General features: G+C 34.7%; 1 protein-coding gene across 1 annotated transcript; it reads left to right on the forward strand.

Annotated features, from left to right (window-relative positions):
* The first annotated feature begins 1,118 nt into the window (after positions 1-1,118).
* On the forward strand, positions 1,119-14,268 carry LOC137035588 (soluble guanylate cyclase 88E-like). Its single transcript, XM_067409062.1, has 16 exons — positions 1,119-1,183; positions 1,326-1,498; positions 4,258-4,398; positions 4,534-4,673; positions 5,299-5,433; positions 5,580-5,703; positions 5,781-5,900; positions 6,912-6,996; positions 7,090-7,176; positions 9,487-9,604; positions 9,721-9,850; positions 10,602-10,748; positions 10,882-11,028; positions 12,782-12,938; positions 13,545-13,654; positions 14,167-14,268. Exons 2-16 carry the CDS (start codon positions 1,379-1,381, stop codon positions 14,266-14,268), a joined length of 1,863 nt encoding a protein of 620 aa, XP_067265163.1. The 5' UTR covers positions 1,119-1,183; positions 1,326-1,378.
* Positions 14,269-14,730: the final 462 nt, after the last annotated feature.

Here is a 14,730-nt window from a genome sequence, read left to right on the forward strand (position 1 = left end):
ATAGCCAATATGGGACTATTGGGTATCGTTTTGACTCGACATGCTGCACCAAATCTAAAGAGACCAGTTTTGTGATAAGCAAAAAGAGCCATTTTCATATCTCCTGACCACTAGGTGGCGCTGCGCCTAAACTGTGCAGGTACCCTCAGGTCATGGTTGTCATAATACACGCCAAGTTTGGTCCAAATACGCTAAAGTGTTGCGGAGATATAGCCTTTATTTTTAGCGTTTATTTTGGCATGCTCTTCGTCAAATTCGTTCGCAAGTTATTCGAGAACGGTTTGATGAATCAGCTTGAATTCCATAACTTTTTTGTCGGAATGGACTGAAGATGATCTGGTTCAATTTTCAAGATTCAAAATGGTGGACAAATTTCATGACAGAAAATGCCGTGCATCACGGGCACTTATGGTTCAAAAGTTATTAGCATAGCTGTAAGTCAAACTTTGGACAGTTGGTGGCGCTAGAGGGATTGAGTTAGAGACTCCAAAATTGCTGTGAATAAAGTTCGGACTGTCCTCTATCTGTGTGCCAAATTTCATAACTTTCCCACAAGCGGTTCTATGAGGTGACATAAACTCAAGAGCAGAAGAGGAAGAAGAATCAGAAGAAGAAGAACGATTACAATAGATTAATGCTGAATTACAATATGCTGATTTGCTGCTCAAGAAACGTAAACAGGATTCTTTGATGAAGAGAGTTCAAAGGAACAGCATTTATTTGAAATCTTGTCATTATAAATGTCTTTACTGTCACTTTTGATTAATTTAATGCATCTTAATCTGAATAAAACTATTAATTTAATAAAAAACTTTTGAATTAGTCTACAATATATGCATTATTTGTTTAGTACCACGGTAAATATTATTTCCCTCTATAAACCATCACTGTACCATGATACTGCCAATATGTTTTTGTAAGGAACAAATGTCCAACACTAAACCATTTAAATCTCTCCTAACACTTACTGTTATGTCAGACATCACATTTAATGATAAAAATGTAAAATGTGTGAAAAGGAAAGAGCAGCATGTGTCTGTGAGAGGTGTGCGTCTGTCAATACTCGAAGTCACCAGCTGCTGACATCACAACAATAGAGCTGAAGAGTTTGAGTAAGAGCGACTCCTTTAAAACGATTCCTGCTCCTCCTGCGCGATTCTTCAGACTGGGACCGCGTCCGGAGGTCAGTTCCTCCTCATACACTATACATTGAGTTTTATTTCATGTGAGATTGTGACAGGTCAGGTTTCTTTGTCATGAAAGAATAGAGATTTTGTGTGTTTTAGAAGGATGATGATTTCCTCCTATTCTTTATTGTTTCTCAGTTGCATCTGGCCTGAGATTCTCTTGGATTCCAGACGTTCAGTTCGCTGTCGGGATGTACGGACTGCTGTGTGAAAGTCTCCATGACTTCATCAAGGAGTCGTACGGTGACGATGTGTGGAAACTTGTCAGAGAGAGAGCCGACGTCAGACTGCACTCCTTCGTCACTCATCAGGTTAGAATCTCTTATTACTGTGAGAAAACAAACTGAAAATAGACTCAGAGCTCTAATCACTGACTGAAAGACAAATGTGTTTTTCATCCATTTTAGAGACTCATGCATAAGAAACACAAGTCATTACATTTATAAAAAGAGCTATAACTGATTCCTGGAGAAATGGCAAGCCAGATGGGATCAGTGTAGCACAAATTAACAAGTCAACCAAATCCATCTTGTGGTTGGTTGAAAATCGCTGGGACACACTGTTGAAGAGATCATTCCAGAGCAAGCCAGAATTTTTTGTTAATGGGTGAAGATCCTCCTTTAAGTCCAAAATCTCTGAAGAATACTTTGATGAACTCTTTACTTTTCTATTGATTCTTATGGAAAGATATTAATGAAGTGAAGTATCAAAGACAAACTTTAAAAACATTTTAATTCATTCATTTAAATGTTGAGAATAAACACATTAAATTACAAGAAAAAGATTGTTAAATTTCGATAAAAAAGTCGAGATAAAATGTTGAGAATAAACTCATTAAATTACAAGAAAAAATCCGTTAAATTTCAAGAAAAAAGTTGGGATAAAATGTTGAGAATAAACTCATTAAATTACAAGAAAAAATCCGTTAAATTTCAAGAAAAAAGTCGAGATAAAATGTTGAGAATAAACTCATTAAATTACAAGAAAAAATCCGTTAAATTTCAAGAAAAAAGTTGGGATAAAATGTTGAGAATAAACTCATTAAATTACAAGAAAAAATCTGTTAAATTTCAAGAAAAAAGTCGAGATAAAATGTTGAGAATAAACTCATTAAATTACAAGAAAAAATCCGTTAAATTTCGATAAAAAAGTCGAGATAAAATGTTGAGAATAAACTCATTAAATTACAAGAAAAAATCCGTTAAATTTCAAGAAAAAAGTTGAGATAAATGTTGAGAATAAACTCATTAAATTACAAGAAAAAATCCGTTAAATTTCAAGAAAAAAGTCGAGATAAAATGTTGAGAATAAACTCATTAAATTACAAGAAAAAATCTGTTAAATTTCAAGAAAAAAGTCGAGATAAAATGTTGAGAATAAACTCATTAAATTACAAGAAAAAATCCGTTAAATTTCGATAAAAAAGTCGAGATAAAATGTTGAGAATAAACTCATTAAATTACAAGAAAAAATCCGTTAAATTTCAAGAAAAAAGTTGAGATAAATGTTGAGAATAAACTCATTAAATTACAAGAAAAAATCCGTTAAATTTCAAGAAAAAAGTCGAGATAAAATGTTGAGAATAAACTCATTAAATTACAAGAAAAAATCTGTTAAATTTCAAGAAAAAAGTCGAGATAAAATGTTGAGAATAAACTCATTAAATTACAAGAAAAAATCCGTTAAATTTCGATAAAAAAGTCGAGATAAAATGTTGAGAATAAACTCATTAAATTACAAGAAAAAATCCGTTAAATTTCGATAAAAAAGTTGAGATAAATGTTGAGAATAAACTCATTAAATTACAAGAAAAAATCCGTTAAATTTCAAGAAAAAAGTTGAGATAAATGTTGAGAATAAACTCATTAAATTACAAGAAAAAATTCTTTAAATTTCGATAAAAAAGTCGAGATAAATGTTGAGAATAAACTCATTAAATTACAAGAAAAAATCCGTTAAATTTCAAGAAAAAAGTCGAGATAAAATGTTGAGAATAAACTCATTAAATTACAAGAAAAAGATCGTTAAATTTCAAGAAAAAAGTCGAGATAAATGTTGAGAATAAACTCATTAAATTACAAGAAAAAGATCGTTAAATTTCGATAAAAAAGTCAAGATAAAATGTTGAGAATAAACTCATTAAATTACAAGAAAAAATCTGTTAAATTTCAAGAAAAAAGTCGAGATAAATGTTGAGAATAAACTCATTAAATTACAAGAAAAAAGTCGTTCAATTACGAATTTGTTCTCATAATTTAACAACTTTTTTCTCGTAATTTAATGACTTTATTAGCATAATTTAATGACTTTATTCTCAACATTTTATCTCGACTTTTTTCTCGAAATTTAACGTCATTTTTCTCATAATTTAATGACTTTATTCTCAACATTTTATCTCAACTTTTTTCTTGAAATTTAACAAGGTTTTTTTTCTCAATTTAACAACTTTAATCTCGAGATGTCTTTTTTTAATTTTTATTATTGCTTGACCCTAATCCTCTTCCATAGGTTTTTGTGTGTACAATTAGTTAAAAAAAAAAAATTACAACAATAAATTGCTGTCTACATTACTGCTGTTATTACTATAATGAGAATCTTTTTTATATTAATAAATTCACTAAATCCAAAGTTAAAGGATTAGTTCACTTTAGAATTCAAATTTCCTGATAATTTACCCCCACGTCATCCAAGATGTTCATGTCATTCTTTCTTCAGTCGAAAAGAAATGAAGTTTTTTGAGGAAATCATTCCAGGATTTTTCTCCATATAGTGGACTTCACTGGGGTTCAACGGGTTGAAGGTCCAAATGTCAGTTTCAGTGCAGCTTCAAAGAGCTCTACATGATCCCAGACGAGGAATAAGAGTCTAATCTTTTCCTCAAAAACAGTCATTTCTTTTCGACTGAAGAAAGAAAAACATGAACATCTTGGATGACATGATGGTGAGTAAATTATCAGGAAATTTAAGTTCAAAAGTGAACTTCTTTCATAACACAAATATTTCAGTCTATCTATGAATGTTCATATGTGTGTGTTTATACCTGTGCATAAGCGCATGTGTGTTTGTGTAGGTGTACAGTGAGAGTGTGATTCCACGTATCGCTAAAGCAGCGAGTGGCGTCACAGGAACACCCTATAATGAGCTCATGAACTCATGGGGCGTTTATTTCCTCGGATTCGTGGGGAAATACGGATATGACAGAATCCTCAAGGTACGTTCAGGTTTGTCTGGCAATTTGCATGATGTGATTTACCCAAGAAGGACACATTCCTGAATCAACAGCTTTTGTTTGTCCAGGAACAATGTTTGTTGTTCATGTGTTTGTGTGTTTTGTTCTGTGCGTCAGGTGTTGGGCCGTCATGTGCGTGACTTTGTTAATGGTCTGGATAACCTGCATGAGTACCTGCGCTTCAGTTACCCAAAAGTCCAGCCGCCGACCTTCTTCTGCCAGGAGGAATCAGCTACAGGAGTCACTCTGCATTACAGGTGTGTGTGTGTGCATCAGGAAGCTTTTGTCAAACAAATACATACGCATTTAACAGTTTGAGGTTGGTAAGATATTTGATGTTTTTTTAAGAAGTCTCTAGATAAATAAATTAAAAATACATAATGTGTTTTTTTTTTTTTTTTTTTTTTTTTTTTTACAATTTCTATCTAAAAATTAGGGTTATTAATATTAATAAATTACATTTTATTGTATTTATTCCAGTGATCAGAGCTGAATTTTCAGCATCAGTCTTCAGTGTCACATGATCCTTCAGAAATCATTCTGATATGATGATTTGCTGCTCAGGAAACATTTATGATTATTATCAATGTTGAAAACAGTTGTGCTGCTTCAGATTTGTGTGGAAAATGATTCTTTGATGAATAGAAGGTTCAAAAGAACAGCATTTATTTGAAATAGAATCTTTTGTAACATTATTAATATCACTTTTGAGTAATTTGATGAAAGCAAAAAAACAAAATCTTGAAAAACAATTACACTATTGTATAGTGACGTTACTGTAATCCACAGAAAAAGTGATTCACTCATGATTGACTTCCATGAACTGATCATAATAATTGAGGTTCAGCTGATGTTCTCGGCTGTTCCTGTGTGTTTGTTCAGGAGCAAACGTAAAGGATACCTGCACTATGCCATGGGTCAGCTGAGACAGATGGGAAAACAGTTCTATGACACTGACATCCACGTTGAGGTTTTGTCCGAGCAGCTGGTGGGAGATTATTCACACGTCACCATGAGGTGAGACGCACAACATGCAGCATCAATTTACCAGATTTACTTCTCATTAAACAAACATAATAAAAATAGTAACCAGCATTTCTGGATGTATTAAATCATACATGACATATGGCAGATGTAACAAAACACTGATATATTTTTTTCAGATTAAACTTTGATAACTCTGCGTATCGATACATCCAGAAAGAGGATGAAGAGGAACAAGAGATCCTTCCCATCACCAGTGACTTTTTCTTTGAAGTTTTTCCCTTCAACATCGTGTTCAGACAGGTGACCTTCTTCTCCTTGTGTCTGATCTCATCTTCTCTGATAGAGTGGTGTATAACGTGTATTTTCTGATCCAATAGGATATGGTTGTTCATAACGTTGGCTCTGGATTGGCCACGGTCTTTCCTGATCTGGATGGGAAGAAGATCAACGATGCTTTTCTACTTGCTCGTCCTCTTGTGGAGTTTACTTGGAACATGGTAAGTCATTTTATATATATAATTTATATTATATTTATCTAAATAATACATATTTACTTAATATTTTTGTATTTTTAAATTACAAATATATATATATATAATTATTGAAATATATATTTCAAATTCATTAAATATTTTAAGATAATATTTTTGGGGAATTTTTAATTGTAATCTAAAATTACAAAAAAAACCCTAAAATATGTATTATTTATTAATAATAATTAAAAATGGTAATATTACTTTTTTAAATTAATTATTATAATATATATTATTATAAATTATTTTTTTTTCAAATTCATTAAATATTTTAAGTTAATAGTTTTTGTAATTTAAATTGTAATTTAAAATAACAAAATGTTAACTACAGATATACAGCTATGGAAAAGAGACCACTTAACATTGATTTCTGAACTTGGAGTGGTCTCTTAATTTTTTCCATAGCTGTATATTTATTTATAATAATTGTAAATATTAATATATCAAAATATGTTATTAATTCTGATAATATAAATTGTATATATAAATGAATATTAACAAATAATAAATATTTTAAATTATTTTATTTGTAATTAAAAATGACAAAAATATTAACTTGAAATATTTATTATTTATCAATATTAATTTTTAATTTAATTTCAAATACTTATAGTTAAATACTTATAATATATATATATATATATATATATATATATATATATATATATATATATATATATATATATATATATATATATATATATATATATATATAGTAAATATTTAAATATTTAATTTTAAATTAGAATTTAAAAATGACTGTTTTCTGTTTGAATAAATTCTAGTAAAACATGTAAGTAAAGCAGATGCTCTACCTGAGGTTTTAATAGTCTATATTTATCCAGTTATTCAGTAAATCAAATAATAAATAAATCAGTAGTGATACCAAACTTAAAATTATTAATAAAAGAGTGTTGCATCACATTTACAACTCTATATTGAAGACAATAAATCAATCGATGGACTCTGTGACAGATCATCTCACACCCCAACAACCTGTTTGAGATCATGTCGAAGGAGCCGGTGAAGCGAGAGAGGAACCTTCATAACAGAGTGCAGAGTAAGGAAGGTCCTACAGACGTTCACTGAAGATCTCAGACTTGCAGCTGAGTTTGAGCTTTCATGAGGTGATTCTGTTCTGTTTGTGTCTCAGACTCTGATTATGAGAACGCCAATCGCTCGGCTGACGTGGATGTGGAGCTGATGGCCTTTCAGTCAATCATCGGGGACGATTATAAAGGTCAGTCACGTCTCTGACCTCCAGACACTCCAGATACACCAGATCAGCCAAAAATTTAAATTCTGTCGCCATTTACTCACACTCATGCTATTTCAAACTCGTTTGACTTCCTTCATTCCATTAAATACACAAATAGAGAGTGTTAGTAGAACCTCCCGCTTTCAGACACAATCATGACAAAAAGTAACAGAACAGCAGTAGATATGACTTATGGGTTTGAACATGAGGGTGAATCTGTTTTTCTATCCATCTGTCCATCCATCCATAATTTTGTCATTCAATCCATCCATTGTTCTGTCTTTCCACCATCCATCCATCCATCCATGGATCTATCATTCTGTTGATCCATCCATCCATTTTTCTGTCTTTCCATCCATCCATCCTTCATTCTGTCATTCAATCCATCCATCCATGGTTCTATCGTTCCATCCATCCATTGTTCTGTCTTTCCACCATCCATCCATCCATCCATCCATCCATGCATCTATCATACTGTTGATCCATCCATCCATTTTTCTGTCTTTCCACCATCCATCCATCCATCCATCCATCCATCCATCCATCCATGCATCTATCGTTCTGTTGATCCATCCATCCATTTTTCTGTCTTTCCATCCATCCATCATTCTGTCGTTCAATCCATCCATCCATCCATCCATTCATGGTTCTGTTGTTCCATCCATCCATCCATCTATCCATCCATCCATTGCTCTGTCATTCCATCCATACATCCATGGTTCTGTCGTTCCATACATCCATTGTTCTGTCTTTCCACCATCCATCCATCCATCCATCCATCCATCCATCCATCCATGCATTTATCGTTCTGTTGATCCATCCATCCATTTTTCTGTCTTTCCATCCATCCATCCATCCATCCATCCATCCATCCATCCATCCATCATCCTGTCATTCAATCCATCCATCGTTTTGTCGTTCCATCCATCCATTGTTCTGTCTTTCCATCCTTCCATCCATCATTCTGTAAAACATACATCCATTTTTCTGTCATTCCATCTATCCATTTTTCTGTCTTTTCATCCATCCATCCATCCATCCATCCATGTATCTATCGTTCTGTTGATCCATCCATCAATTTTTCTGTCTTTCCATCCATCCATCCATCCATCCATCCATCCATCCATCAATCATTCTGTCGTTCAATCCATCCATCCATCCATCCATCCACCCATTCATGGTTCTGTCATTCCATCCATCCATTGTTCTGTCTTTCCACCATCCATCCATCCATCCATCCATCCATGCATCTATCGTTCTGTTGATCCATCCATCCATTTTTCTGTCTTTCCATCATCCTGTCGTTCAATCCATCCATCCATTGTTTTGTCGTTCCATCCATCCATTGTTCTGTCTTTCCATCCTTTCATCCATCATTCTGTGATTCCATACATCCATTTTTCTGTCATTCCATCTATCCATTTTTCTGTCTTTCCATCCATCCATCCATCCATCCATCCATCCATCCATCCATCCATCCATCCATCATTCTGTCGTTCAATCCATCCATCCATCCATTCATGGTTCTGTTGTTCCATCCATCCATCCATCCATCCATCCATACATCCATCCATCATTCTGTCGTTCAATCCATCCATCCATCGTTTTGTCGTTCCATCCATCCATCATTCTGTCTTTCCTTCATCCATCCATCCATCATTCTGTCTTTCCATCATCCATCCATCCATTTTTCTCTTTCCATCTATCCATTTTTCTGTCTTTCCATCCATCATTCTGTCATTCAATCCATCCATCCATTCATTGTTCTTTCCATCCATCAATCATTCCATCCATCCACTTTTCTGTTCCGTCCATTCAACAATCCATCCATCCACCTGTCTATCTATCTATCTATCTATCTATCTATCTATCTATCTATCTATCTATCTATCTAGCTATCTATCTATCTAGCTATCTAGCTATCTATCGCTCTGTAGTTCTATCTGTAGTTCTATCTGTCATTCCATCATTCTGTCGTTCCATCGTTCTGTCTATCATCTTTTTAATTTACTGTTAATTAATTAATTGTATCGAGTGTGTAATGCTTTGGCAACATTTTGATACTCCACACAGTCATGCCAATAAAGTGAATTTGATTTTGAATTTGAAAGTCATATAGATTTGAAGCAACATGAGGGTGAATAAATATATTATATAAGTCAATATTATGTTGGTTTCGATTGACTTTAACATTTAAAATGAATCCTAGCTTCACTTCATGTGATGTTCAAGAAGAAAAGACAATCCTAAAGTAATGCTAACATGTCCGAGTTCTTCTTTGGACGGTGTCAGATGGAAACAGCGCTAATGCGATGGAGAGCTGGGGTGACGGCAGCCGCTGCCTGAAACTGAAGGGTCAGATGAGGTACATGCCGGAGTGGGAGTCCATCATCTTCCTGGGGACTCCAGTGTAAGAAACACACACACATTTACACAGTGAGACTTGCAGGTGCATTTTTCTTCCTTCAAGTGTTTTTTTGCATGCATGCATGTGTAATTAATTACGTGTGTGTGTTGTCTTTGCAGCATGGAGAGTTTAAGTGCCATGTTTAAGACGGGGCTGTACATCAATGACCTGAGCATGCATGACTCAAGCAGAGATCTGGTGCTGGCAGGAACTCAACAGTCTGAAGAGCTCAAGAGAGCCCTCATACAGGTACAGCTGTCAGACCCTTGAGTGTCCTGCTTTTGATGGACCAGAGAGGCTAGATGTTGTTTTTGTGCTCTACTAGAACAGGTTTTCATGTTGATTATTTTCCTTATATTCTCCATTGTTGCAGCTCCTCTCTTCCCAGTTTGTCAGTAACGCTCTGTTTAGTTCCTGTCTCTACAAAGCCCCTCCTTCTGAAAAGCACAACGTGCTCTGATTGATCAGCTGGATCAGTGTGTTGTGATTGGTCAGTAGGGAAATGTCCCACCCCTTACCGTAACCGCCAGTTTCAACACACTACTAACTAACTCAACCAGGCCTAGAGAGATGAGCAAATAAATCTTCCTCAAAAGCCTGATAATCATATTTGATACTCGCATTTGAACATGATTTTTCTAATAAATGATGTTTAGATAATCAAGTAAACTGAAGCTGCTTCAGTTCAGTAAGTGTTCATCTAAAAGTATTACTAACAATATCAAAAAATCAGTAAAGATTTCACAGCAGGAAGACACGTGAAGCACAAGCTTATACTGAAAGACTTTTAATGAGATTGAGTTTTACTATCAATCAGACGACAGAAGGACTGTAGGAGATTGTGTGCAATAGGGTTTTCAGAAAAGTTTTGATCATGTTCATAATTTAGAGACATTAGAAATTTGCACATCAGATATGAAACAGTAGGCTTTATAGGGTTAAGGGCATCACAGACATGCTCTCTGTCCTATATCGTTGTCTTTCTCTTTGTGCCCCACAGGAGCAAAAGAAATCCAGTAAACTAGAGGAAAGCATGAAAATGTTGGACTATGAGATGAAAAAAACAGATGATCTTCTGTACAGAATGATTCCCAAACCTGTTGCTAAGCGACTGCGAAAGGGAGAACCAGCTGTGAACACCTGTGAGGTCAGAACATCTGCACCTTTGTGTCCAAACCAATTATTCTTGTTTTGCCGTTTGTTGTTTTAGATTTTCATGAAGTTTGTTGACCGACTCAACTCATTTTCGAAATCACAATTTGGTTCTAATGATGTTTCAGGTGTTTCCTGATGTGACCATCCTGTTCAGCGATGTGGTGGGCTTCACTCGCATCTGCAGCCATATCACACCCATGCAGGTGGTCTCCATGCTCAACACCATGTACACGCTCTTCGACACGCTCAGCGAGAAGCACAGAGTGTTTAAGGTCAGGTCATTTCTTCTGTGGTTTCAGCACAATCACGTGTTGATGAAGGAGTTTTGCTGCGTTCATGCCGTTACAAAATGACAACCTGTGGTGTTCTGATCTGATCTGTTCACATCCTCGGACACGGAATTATGCAAGAAATGTTTCAACAATGTAACAAATGTTATAATAAAATGTTTCTATTGGCAACCACACTGTCAACGCCAAAATTAATCTGCAGCAGTCAGGCGGTAATCTGGGAGTTTAACACTAGAAGTCCCAGAGATTTGTAACCCTCCTTTAGCCAAGTGGATGCTAACTGGCTAGTCTTTTGGCTATCATTAGCATCAATTCATGTGTAAATATGGTCATTACCTGAGCAATCTGCAGGGGGGTTGGGGGTGTGTGTGTGTGAATGGTTGCTGGTGGCTTGTTTGTATGTGTGGGGGAGGGAGGGCTGCTAAAAGCAGAGAACTTGATTGACCATGGGCCGGTTTCAGAAAGGAGGTTAAGTGAAAACTCTGAGTATGTTAACCCTGAAATGAGGGAGTGCAAGTGATGTTTAAAAAGTTAACTCACTCATTCACACTGCAAAAATGCTTTTCATACTAAGTATTTTTTTATCCTATTTCAAGTAAATTTAAAAAAAAATCTTAAATCAAGATAAATTTTCTATATGAGAAAATTATATATGATATTTAGTCTTGTTTCCTGGGGGGATCTAAATTAAGTGCATTTTACTTAAGTAAAATGATCAATATCTGCCAGTGTGGTAATAAAAATAATCTTAATGCAAACGGAAAGTGTTGGAGTGTCTACCCAGGTGAAAAAAAATGCAGTAAAATACACTTTATTTTAGTACACTTATACACTTCCATAATGTACAGTGCTCTATTTCCGTGCACTTATTTTGTACTTAATATACTAAAAGCTCTTCTTTAGTACTTCTTAAGATAATCTTAAGAACATCTAAGTGTACTCAACTGTGCTATTTTGAGACACCATGAATTTGAACTAAAATGTGCTTTTAACATACTATCTCTGTATAGAAAAATGTATTTAGTTACCACTTGTAAGTACACTTGAACCCATCGTTCAAACACTTTTAAAAATGAACTTATGATGTATTTCAAATATAAGATTAATATATAATGAATATATACAAAATGTATTTATAATATATTGCCAGGCAGTGCCAGGATTGTGAGTGATTGCTGGAATGTACTCACTCACTTTTTAATATTATTTGTAAATATGTGTACAAATGGTTGGTTTCTTTATTTTATTTTGTACTATTTTTATCAATAGATCTCAGCAACAAAGGAAAAAAAAAAAGACATGTGTGTTGATTTCTCCCCAAGATGGCAAAGTGAAACACAAGTTTCCTTGAAGTGGCTCAGCATGGCCCCACATTGTTTACATAACAAAAGCAACTGTTCACAGCTGATTAAGGATATTAGCCTAAAGCCTTCCAGCCCATCGGCTGTCCTGTGGGTTTTATAGGTAGAAAAGCCAAATGGCTGCTCTCTGGGACTTCTAGTGTTAAATTCTAGTTTTTATGTATTTCCAATTAATAATTTTAGTGCTTCACCTTAAACTTATTTCAGTTGATTGCCAACATTTCTAATTTTTGTTTAATATTTTATTTCAGCTTTATTTTAATTAACAGCAGTGTTTTTAATAGTTTTATTTTTAGTTAACAATAACAACCCTGATTCTGGCATGGCGTGAACACACCTTTTCTCACACTGATGTGTGTCTGTGTGTGTTTCAGGTTGAAACTATAGGTGATGCGTACATGGTGGTGGCAGGCGCTCCAGAAAAGACGAAGTATCACGCCCACAATATTTGTGACATGGCTCTAGATATGGTTCGCTCTATCGATCATCTCAAAGACCCGTCCAATGGAAACAACATCCAGATCCGCGTGGGTACGTCTTTTCTGATTTCTACCTCTGGCATTGGTATTGTTGTCTAAATTAACTGAAAACTACTTTACACAATAAACACTACCATTTAAAGGGTAAGATTTTTTAGTCTTTTTTAAAAGAAGTCTCTTCTGCTCACCAAGGCTGCATTTATATGATCAAAAATACAGTAAAAACTGTAAAATTGTGAAATATTATTACAATTTAAAATAAATGTTTTCCATGTGAATATATAGTAAAGTGTAATTTATATCCTGTGATCAAAGCTGAATTTTCAGCATCATTACTCCAGTCTTCAGTGTCACATGATCCTTCAGAAATCATTCTGATATGATGATCAAGAAACATTTATGATTATTATCAATGTTGAAAACAGTTGTGCTGCTTCAGAACCTGTGATTCATTTTTTCAGGATTCTTTGATAATTAGATTTGAAATCAGCATTTATTTGCAATAGAAATCTTTTTTTAACATTATAAATGTCTTTACTCTCACTTTTGATAAATTTAATGCATCCTTGCTGAATAAAACCATCAGAGCTGTTTGGAAAAGCTTTTTTACTCATATTTTGCTGTCACTGTACTACTATGGCTGTCATGCTTCTCTCAGGAATTCACTCTGGGATGGTGGTCGCTGGGGTCGTAGGTCACAAGATGCCTCGCTATGGTCTTCATGGTGATACAGTTCACACGGCTTCTGCCATGGAGAGCAATGGGAAGGTAGAAGGAGAGTGCCGCTGCATACATATTTGCACCATCTTTATTATTATACTTTATTATAATTTTTGCACAAACATCTGTGCATCATTGGCTACATTTCCATCCACCTATTTTTAATGCAAATTTTGGGATATCGCATAAATAAAAACACTGGATGGAAACTCCAAGATGCACATAAATTCTAAAAATGCACATAAAAACTTGAGGCGGTTAATTTTTATAAGACATGAGCATAAACTAAATAAATCCATTGATGCACAACATTTATGCAACATTCCAGTTTTGCGCAAAAGTTTAATTCGCTGCTTTAGATGTAAACAAAGCTACTGATATTTGCATTAATTTACTTAAAGCAGCACTGTAATATCTAATACTCATTAGACTGATGTTTGTTGGTTTTATTGACCGTTTCTCTGCTTTTAATAGGACTCCTAGTTGTCGATCACAGGCCTGAACCCCCCGCTGTCTGATTGACATTTCACTCTATTGATCAACTGATCTGTCATTTATAGGAAATGCACATTCAGCTGAGCAGCGCTACTTACGAGCACCTGAAAGGAAGTCACTTCATCTTCGAGAGACGTGGTACCATCACCATCAAGGTCAGTCACTAAGCAACTGGACTGAAAAACCAGGACCACCTGAGGTCCAATGAGTCGATACGATACCCATCTGACCACCTTTATAGTGTTGTTTACTAAGGAAAGAACAATCACTGACCTGGGGAATGACCAATAATAATAGTGAAGCTTCTTTAGCAAACTAATAAATTCAACACATTTTTTTTTGTTCACATAATTTCTCTTTTGGAGTGTAAACAGCCTGCCCGCCTTGTTAGTAGTGACTCCACCCACCATTGTCTGATTCAGACACACGAGATGACAAAAGAAACCTGTCTGATAACAGTACCAGTGGTGTGGAGAGTGAGACGGGTGGTGTTCGCTTTTGTCACGACCGACCCAAGTTGAAATCCACCATTTTTTTTTCAAACTCATTCTTCTCGGAGCTTGGAAAGGCGTTCATTTTAAATTAAAATTAAGAAAATTCTGAAAAGTGGAAACAAAGTGCCTAATAGA

The sequence above is a fragment of the Chanodichthys erythropterus genome, chromosome 1, assembly GCF_024489055.1.
Source record: "Chanodichthys erythropterus isolate Z2021 chromosome 1, ASM2448905v1, whole genome shotgun sequence".
In the NCBI taxonomy this organism is placed as follows: domain Eukaryota; kingdom Metazoa; phylum Chordata; class Actinopteri; order Cypriniformes; family Xenocyprididae; genus Chanodichthys; species Chanodichthys erythropterus.